This window comes from Temnothorax americanus, unplaced genomic scaffold (genome assembly GCF_048541705.1).
Source record: "Temnothorax americanus isolate GAGA-0224 unplaced genomic scaffold, ASM4854170v1 Scaffold23, whole genome shotgun sequence".
Classification (NCBI taxonomy): Eukaryota; Metazoa; Arthropoda; class Insecta; order Hymenoptera; family Formicidae; genus Temnothorax; species Temnothorax americanus.
Window position 1 is genome coordinate 3071682 of NW_027509371.1, and position 9191 is coordinate 3080872.

At 35.3% G+C, this 9191-nt stretch overlaps 1 protein-coding gene across 3 annotated transcripts; it reads left to right on the forward strand.

Annotated features, from left to right (window-relative positions):
- Positions 1 to 5742: 5742 nt before the first annotated feature.
- LOC143898503 (uncharacterized) lies at positions 5743 to 9008 on the forward strand. 3 transcript variants are annotated; one of them, XM_077408042.1, is made up of 7 exons: positions 5743 to 5924; positions 6381 to 6883; positions 6987 to 7106; positions 7184 to 7239; positions 7309 to 7387; positions 7469 to 7597; positions 8537 to 9008. In XM_077408042.1, exons 1-7 carry the CDS (start codon positions 5849 to 5851, stop codon positions 8732 to 8734), a joined length of 1161 nt encoding a protein of 386 aa, XP_077264168.1. In that variant the 5' UTR covers positions 5743 to 5848; the 3' UTR covers positions 8735 to 9008. The 3 variants fall into 3 exon arrangements, with proteins under 3 accessions (XP_077264168.1, XP_077264169.1, XP_077264170.1); XM_077408043.1 differs by having other exon boundaries at positions 5754 to 5910; XM_077408044.1 differs by having other exon boundaries at positions 5909 to 6030.
- Positions 9009 to 9191: the final 183 nt, after the last annotated feature.

Consider the following 9191-nt stretch of genomic DNA (forward strand, 5'->3'; position numbering starts at 1 on the left):
TGCACATTTCACGACGTTCTTTTCGCGATTTTTACATATAGAACGTTATACCATTCGCCAAAAATTATTTGTCACGGCATTGTCTGCATTGAATATATGTATTAGACGTGACTGCCCAGCAGGTTCGTCAACCCTCCTCCGATGGTCACGCTGTAAGACCGAAGAGAAAAAGCACGGCTCGTGTAATAGCTCCTGCGTGGCACATCAGATGAAGTACTTCGAGTCAAGTACCAACTTGATAACTCCGTCCGACGAGTGCTATCGTCTAACCGAGTATTTTTTTGTTTCTTTTTCGTCACCCCTGCACTCGGTATCACGTTCGGGATACATGTCTCTACTGGTCTCTACGAGGACTAATTAAACTCTTCTTCTATCCTCGACACGACCATTAACTCGTGGTTGCAGAAAATCGATAGAATTTTAGATAAAATAAAATAATATAATTTTTATAATAATTAAGTATCTCCCCCCTTTCTCGATTAAATACACTTCTCAACAAAATTAAAGGATCGCTTAAAATCAACTCTAAAAAGGACCGAATTCAAAGTCACGTATCTTTGCGAAAAATAATCGCAGAGCAATGCTTAAAAACGCGTTTTAAAGCTTAAAGCTTCAGTTTTTGAATGCTTAAAAGCTGAAACTTTAAGCTTTAAAACACGTTTTAAAATCGTTCTGCGGTTATTTTTTGCAAAGATACGTGTTTGAGTTCGGTCCTTTTCAGCGCTGATTTTAAATCGCGATCTTTTAATTTTGTTAAAATGTAGTTTCGTTATACATATATCTTACGTTTTATGGAAATAAAGATATCAAAAAGATAACTGCTCAATTATTTCCCTATCAAAACATATTAATGTCTTCTTGCAAATTATTAATACCTAATTGAAAGAAAATTGATTCTGTAGGCAATCTGCTGCTAATCGATCGGTATATATAATGTCTCACAGATAACTTTTACTGTACGCGCTCTTTCTTCTTACTTATTCATAGAGCGTTTATATATTTTTTTTACCTGTTTTCACTTGCAAAATTACCATGCTTCTGTTCATTGCGCGTAAATAAAATTCGCTGTTGCGTAAATGCATTTTGCGACCTCGCTCTCGCGAAGGTCGCGGATCGCGGGTCGTTCCGCGCGATTTCAGCTACAGCGAAACTGCGCGTCGCGTCGCCGCGCGTCGTGGGTGTTGCGGATCTCATTCTCTCACGGGCATTCGAATTTCGAAAATGAGGTCTCGTGCGTACGTGCAGCGATAACGCTATTATGCAGCTCCGGCGATTAATAACGAACGACGTTTATAGATGTACGGTAGCGCGTTATACGAGAGATCGCACGGACAGCTCGTAATGTTCTAAGCTACATTAACAAATGTTTTCCCGTCCTATTTCGGTGCCTGAACATGAATATTAAGTGATTCTGCACACCCACGATACATAATTCCAGCGCGATTTTCGCATCAATTATGAGTATTGATGTGACATGAAATATATATGCGTTTAATGATTTAGTACTCTAATTATATCGAAGCAAATCTACCGTGCTTTTGATAAGATGGAATATTGATTTTCTTTCTCAAAGTGATTTCTTCGTATGTACAAGCCTATACATAGTTTTTTCTTTAGTAAAAATAAAACTGTATGTATATAAATATAATAATTTTATATAAACTTTTTTATATAAAATAGAAAAAATAAATCAACCAAAAATCATGATTAAAGTTGATGTGCCTCAATTATAATTCATCGATAAAGAATATCATTATACCCTAATAACATGATATCATGAAGGTACAGACAATGTATAGAGAACCTAATTTACTGAGAACATCCCTATTCTCTACTAATATTCTCTACTTTTACGAACATTCTCAGAACTCATACTCTACATGTACTGTTAGGGTATATGTTTCCTAAAATGTAATTCGTTTCTCTAAAGATTATGAAAATATTAACGAAAGAGCAATTAGATTGTAATTGCGTTAAACAATTGAAATCGTTCGTTATATATTTGATATAAATATAATCGCATATGTATAAGAAAAAATTAAATGATAGACTGGGTAAGTAAGCTCGGCTTGATGAACAGATCGCTTCATTATTGCTTCCTCATAGAGGAAGCTTTGTTTTCGTGAAATCGTTTACGGATTTTTGTTTGCGTATAAAGTTGGATCTAGTCATCCAAATTTAAATTAATTATATATGAAATAAGGGTAGAAGAAACCAAAGAAGAGATCGGTTTTGGAGTTTTTTATGCCAATATGTTCATATTGTTGTAAAAGGTCAAAATATCGCATTAAAAAAAATGTCCGTATGTATGTATGTGTGTATGTACAGATTTGATGACCGTGGTTGCTCTAACTTTCGCAAATATTGAGATATCGGGCTGTTTTTTTTTTTTAATTGATAGAGTATCATTCAAGGAAAGTTGGTATTGAATTTATTGATGATCGGTAAAGGGGTTCGTTTTAAAAAAAATTTTGAATTTTTTTAGAAATGCTGTGGTTGCTCTAACTTCCGCAAATATTGAGATATTGGGCTGTTTTTTTTTAAATCGATAGAGTATCATTCAAGGAAGGTTGGTATTGAATTAGGCGATGATCGGTAAAAGGGTTCATTTTTAAAAAAAATTTTGAATTTTTTAAGAAATGTTCGTGGTTGCTCTAACTTCCGTAAATATTGAGATATCGGGCTGTTTTTTTTTTTTTTTTTTTTAATCGATAGAGTATCATTTAAGGAAGGTTGGTAGTAAATTAGGCGATGATCGGCAAATTAGAAATGTCCGTGGTTGCAAATAGAAAACTTCGCTCACAAAGTTTATTTTTATAATAATAACAGATATTAGTATAACAGATATTAGTTGCAATAAAGTTTATCATAATAAAAACAAGTGTGCAAGTAGAAACTTGCACATTGCTTCCTCATAGTTTTGAAGTGTGTAAGTAGAAATTTGCACATTGTTTTCTCATAGTTTTTAGGTGTGCAAGTAGAAGCCTTCGCTCACAAAGCTTCCTCTATGAGGAAGCCAAAACAATAAAATACTAATAATTATACATCGAATAAAATACACGCTTCGTTATAGAGGAGCTTAGTGAGCGAAGGCTTCTACTTGCACACTTAAAAACTATAAGGAAGCAATATGGAGGTTTCTACTTGGACACTTAAAAACTATAAGGAAGCAATGTGCAGGTTTCTACTTGCACACCTAAAAACTATGAGGAAGCAATGTGCAAGTTTCTACTTGCACATTTTTTAATTAGATTATATAAACACAATTAAACGTAACCACCATGCTCTCGGCCTAAATGAATCATGATTAGAGGGAACTGTTAAAGAACCGGTCGATGCAACTAACAAACGGTGAACTCGTGCCGTTGCACTGAAGTAATTAATGAAATTACAATACACGCACTACACTAATGACGAGACAAAGCATTACCTATATCGTTCGAAGCATCCACCACCGGGCATTCACGTGGGTAAATTGTAAACTAAATACGCTTTTCTGCGAATATCGCTCCCATGTGTACCTAATTGCAAAATGTGTGTAATTTTTATTCTTAAGTGCATCAGCATCAACTAAAATTATTTTACGAACGAGCAGCTTTGGATAAGTGATCGCTTTGGGTAATTTGTAGAATATTTTTATTATTTTTCTCCTTTTTATTTTCTGCTTTTCTTTTCGTTATACATTCGTTCCCCGGATATATAATTCACACATTATACATATTTGTTGTTATACAAATGCTATAATATATTATATTGAAAAATTTGATGTTTAACATTATTTAGAACATTTTTCAATTACCATAAATTTTCAAGTTTTTCTCCAGTTAAAAGAAATATTCATATTCTTGCTATTTATATATTAATCACATTATTCATTATAAAAATATAAAGCCAGCAATTCTTTCGTTTTTTGTTTATCCTTACAATTTAGATAATATTATAATTAAACAAAATTTGAAATTATGTAACGCAATTTAAATAATAAAATGATTAAAGTAATTTTCAAAAAGGTATAAATGCATGTTTCTATAACATTGTTTTTACTAAATGCAATTTACCTTTCATTTGCAGAGCAGTCTTCCTGCTTTTTGGACCAACGGCTTAACGTTTCTTTCCGAAAGACGGAGCCCAGTTTGTTCCGCACAAGAGCCTATCTTGCACGGAGGGCGCAGCTTTCGGAAAAACTTTCCATGGCTCTAGTGGACTCGAACCTGGTTCTCCAAATTACGAATGGCGCTCTACCACTATTAGACCACACTGCCGCCCATATATATAAGGTGTTTAACACTGCCATATCATTGTATTATCAACTATTATTTTTATAATTATTAAATAATAATATAATTTAAATTATTTTGAAACAACACAGACTTCCATTTCTACTACTGTGTCGTCATGTTACGTTCGCAAATTACATCAACATGTGGATGTAATTAATACTAATCGACGCTAATATACTCAATCTGCTCGCAAACTGCTATCATATTACTGCTAATATTTTGTTTGCTCCGTATAATAATGTTACCGATATTATTTATAATTACATATAAAATATGTGCATGTGTTTTTTTCTCTTGTATAATCTTTTTTAAGTAACTTAAATAAAATTAACTTTAGAAGATTAACGTATAGAGTGCGACTACAAGAAACAGACCTAAAGCCTGTATCACAATTACTATATACGGTCACGTTCCGTAACGCGCATATGCGCGCATGTGCGCGCATTTTTAAGTATACGTAACGTTTACTATATTTATGCGCGCATCATGCGAGAAACGGAATGCACCCTACGTTTACGCGAGCGTTACTTCTGTAGTAACTTTTACGATAATTCGTTCGCGTAAACGGGATTTTGTAGTAACTTTACGATAATTTACTCCGCGTAAACGAGTGAATTATCGTAAATTACTACAGAAGTAACGCTCGCGTAAACGTAGTAAATGCCTTGTTCTTTTTCAAAGAACTTTCTGAACAGGTGCACGTTGGTGCAATAAGTTAGAGTGAACTAAAGGCCAATTTCTTCACCGTTGGATAACTCTATCTTTCGGTTAACCTCACTCTTTATCTCTTTTTAAGAAGGGCAGGTTAGAAAGAAATGAAGAGTGAGGTTAACCGAAGGATAGAGTTATCTGACGGTGAAGAAATTGGCTATAAATAGCGTTATTTTCAACCCGTCCCAGTCAAGAACGTTAAAAATATACTTGTCTCACTCTAACTTATTGCACTAGTGCGTGCACCAGCTCAGAAAGTTCTTCGGAAAAAAAAAAACACAGACGGTCAGATTCACGGCGTGGTCAGATTGAAGATTAAAGATTGGAAGATTCGAATTGGAGATTCAAATTCAGCCAATCGGAGTAATAAAATTTATGGAGGATTCACATTGCGTCCGATCACGTCCGATGTTCGACGTACGACGATCCGACATCCAATAACAGAATTTATTATTAGAGACAAAAATTTCCTATTGGATGTCGGATCGTCGTACGTCGAACATCGGACGCAGTGTGAATCCTCCATTATCTGATTAGTCGAATTCTAATCCTCAGTTTACAATTCTCTATTTTAAATGAATTGAATGCATTGTCTGATATGAATTTATTATACTTGTTACATTTGAAATGAAATAATTGCATATTTGCACGTTCGAAAGAAAAACAAAAAAGACGAAGAGTGCAAAAAGAGTGCCATTAGGTGCACCTTCCTTCGCGCATGGCAATACTGGTAATAATACGCCAATACGTAATACGCAATACGCAGTTGTACGCAGTCGAGTGACGTAAGAGGTGATTCGGTGCGATTAAAACATTTGCATTTGGTGTCTTTGCCACGTTCGCAGCGGCCGAACGCGATGACCCGGCTGGTTCTCGACTTCCTGATTTACGCCTTCGTGACAGCGAGCTTCGTGGACACGTACAGATACAATAGTATTACAGAACATTTTTCTCACGATTTCATGCTTTTACGTTTCTAACCTAGAAGTAAAATGACAGCTCAATATTTTTCTATCAATCACAACTTTTCTATCTGACGGTGAATATCGGAATGCAGCCCATAGTTTACATCTGTACATCTTAGCGCGAATCTTATTTCAAAAATAAATTCTCGTGGCAAAAATGTAATCAGTTATTAATAACTTTTAATTAGAGACTTGTTTAAGATGTAGATCTTTTTATTCTTGTGTAAACTGAATAATTACCTTACTTTTTTTCAACAAAAACAGTATACATCCGATGCTAAAAAATATTTTAATCTTCATACTTAAATAAAAGCTTGTTAAGCTATATAGCTTTTTACTTTCTCAAAAAATTATATCAACTTTTATTTATCTTTTAAGCAACAAGCTGAATTAATTTCTTTATTACGAAAACTTTGTCTTTCAGATTATGCCGTACCGCAACGGGACGAAAATGATATGCAAAAATTGCTGCATATACTAGATGTTAATGAATATAACAAGGAGAAACGCAGGAACATTGAAGATGAACTTGAGAATTGGCACAGGCATTGGATGCCTGACAGGCCAGACGATCCACCGCCCAAGGTGTTGCCAAAGAATCAGCAACAATATGAATACAAATCTGTAACGGAGCCACCTCACGAGATGTATTGGCCTGGACGTTGGATGCCTGACAGGCCAGGCGATCCAAAACCACCGCCCAAGGTGTTGCCAAATAATCGCCAACAATACGAACACGAATCTGTAACAGAGTCATCTCAGGAGACGCTTTGGCCTGGACGTTGGATGCCTGATAGACCGGACGATCCAAAACCGCCGCCCAAAGTGTTTCCGAAGAATCAGCAACGATATGAATACGAGACTATAGTAGATTTTCCTTTCGAGATGCACATGGGTCATGTGTCACCGGAATGCGACGATGCTAAGGTTGCTATAGTTGCCATTCACATAGATTGTCTTAATTGAAAAGAACGCTTAAATATTCCTTACAAAGAATATAGCATATATTTTGATCATAATGAAATTTCAGACCAACTTGACTATTGATTGGGATCATACCCCATCAGAATACACGTGTTACGGTCGTGATATCATGCCGAGTAAGATTGCACCAAGGATCTATTGTGAGAACATTCCGAGGGCATATAAGGTAAAAACATCATATATTGTTGTCGTGAAATACTGCCATTATTTACTAGTACAAATTTTAATCGAAGTATTTTTCAGGCTGCTCATAAATGTATGAACCAACGAATTGAATACGACGTCGATATTCCTTTTTAGTAAGTATATAATGTCTCTTGTCATAAATAATCCTTGACAATATTTATACACGGTATTAATATTTGCAGTGGTCCGCATAGACCTTTGTGGCCAGTTTACGGAGAATACAAGTACGTGCCCAAACAGAGGTGGCTGCATAGTCTCGAGGTAATCGTAACAGCGACACAGCGTATTATCTACAAAATTTATTATGAAAATCTTTTACATTTATTATCCTATTGTTAACAGCATGGTGCGATCGTCATGTTGTATCACCCGTGCGCAAATCCGCTAGAAGTAGAACGTTTAAAAAATCTCGTCAGCAAATGTCTTTGGCGACACGTCATCACGCCATACAGTTATCTGGATGAAGAACGAGTGAGTATAGGAGTATTAAGAGTTTATTTGAAATACATTTTTTTCCCCCAAGTTTTCTGATATTCCAACTTATCTATGTATACAGGGTGTCTCTGAACTCAGTGCCACTGGTGCAGCGGCTTTAACACGTGAAAACAAGTTGAGAATATCTAATAAACATATGTCCGAATCCCAACGGTTTCGAAGTTATGAAGCCCTCGCACAATGCTGAGCAACAGGCAATAGAAACGGAATAAGAACATAATTTCCGATGCGTTGGATTTCTATTCTCTATTGCCTGTATTTGACCTGACCTGACCAATCACAGTGATTTGATTTTATTGGGCGCTTTTAGTGATTATTCAGGTACAGGCAATAGAGAATAAAAATACAACGCACCGGAAATTCTGTCCCTATTGCCTGTTGCTTGGCATTGTGCAAAGGCCTATAGAGTTGCTTTCGTAAAAAAATATAAATTGAAGTAAATGTTGTTTAATATTCTTTACTCCGTTTAAAGTCTTATAAAAGGTGCTCAAAAATTTCTCCGTCGACCTGAACACACTTTCTAGCACGAATTAATAAATTGTTTTGCTTTTTGAAAAATGTCTGGAATTTCGCGAATGGCATCACAGAGTAGCATTAATTGTTCAGAATTGTCATAATTGTTTTAAAAAGAATACATTAAACAACATTTACTTCAATTTATGTTTTTTTTTTACGAAAGCAACTTCACCTATACCCTATAACCCCGAAACTGTTGGAATTCGGACATATGTTTAAGACAGTTTTTCGACTTTTTTCACGTGCTAAAGCCGCTATGCCAATTTTAGCACTAAGTTCAGGAACACCCTGTAACTACAATTTGCATTATTATCAGAACTTTTATTACACTTACTATTCTTAAAAATTTAAATAGAAGCTACTCAAGTACCTTTGATAATAGTTGTCCTGTTTATATAGCCCTTGGCGCTTCTATCTTGGGGATGCAGATTGACCATGTCTTACGTGAATCCCACAGTGGTGAAGCGTTTTATACAGAAAAGGGCCCTTCGCGGTCCGGAAAAGAATGCTGACGATGGTCAATTCGAGGACGGACTGCTGAGTCGATCGAGCATAGTGACAGACGAAGTCGATTCCGTTCTTTGTCCGAATATATAAACGATTGTACATAATAATACAAATAGCGTGATATCTCCTAGCATTTACAAAACTCGTAATTTACATTCATATTTTGTACATATTATTTATTAAACGCGTCTACAGTTCTCGCCCATTTTTTTTTTATTATGTGTAACGTTTAGTCAGCGTAAAATTTTATATTTATTTGCGATTTCAAAGCTATTCAGTAATAAGCGAGCCTGTTTCCTATATACATAGCTTGTAAATTAGATCTTACAAAATATTATCTACAATAAATCCATATGCAGATAAATACAGATAAAGATTCATTTTTTATGACTACGTTATTTTCGCCGGTCACGATCTGTATCTTGCATTTGCAGAGAAGGATTGGAGGAGATGCTGAGAGGAACCCAAGAAACCAAGCCGCTCCCTCTTTTTCTTTTATTCCCCATATATTCATATATTCTTCACCCTTCGAAGAAGATCATTAAAT

What these genes read in the sequence shown, in the direction of transcription:
- LOC143898503 (XM_077408042.1), top strand. Translation starts at nt 5,849, where the DNA reads ATGACCCGGCTGGTTCTCGACTTCCTGATTTACGCCTTCGTGACAGCG. An exon ending in CGGAATGCGACGATGCTAAG is followed by an intron (nt 6,884 to 6,986) that starts GTTGCTATAGTT and finishes ATGAAATTTCAG; the next exon opens with ACCAACTTGACTATTGATTG. An exon ending in GTTATCTGGATGAAGAACGA is followed by an intron (nt 7,598 to 8,536) that starts GTGAGTATAGGA and finishes CTGTTTATATAG; the next exon opens with CCCTTGGCGCTTCTATCTTG.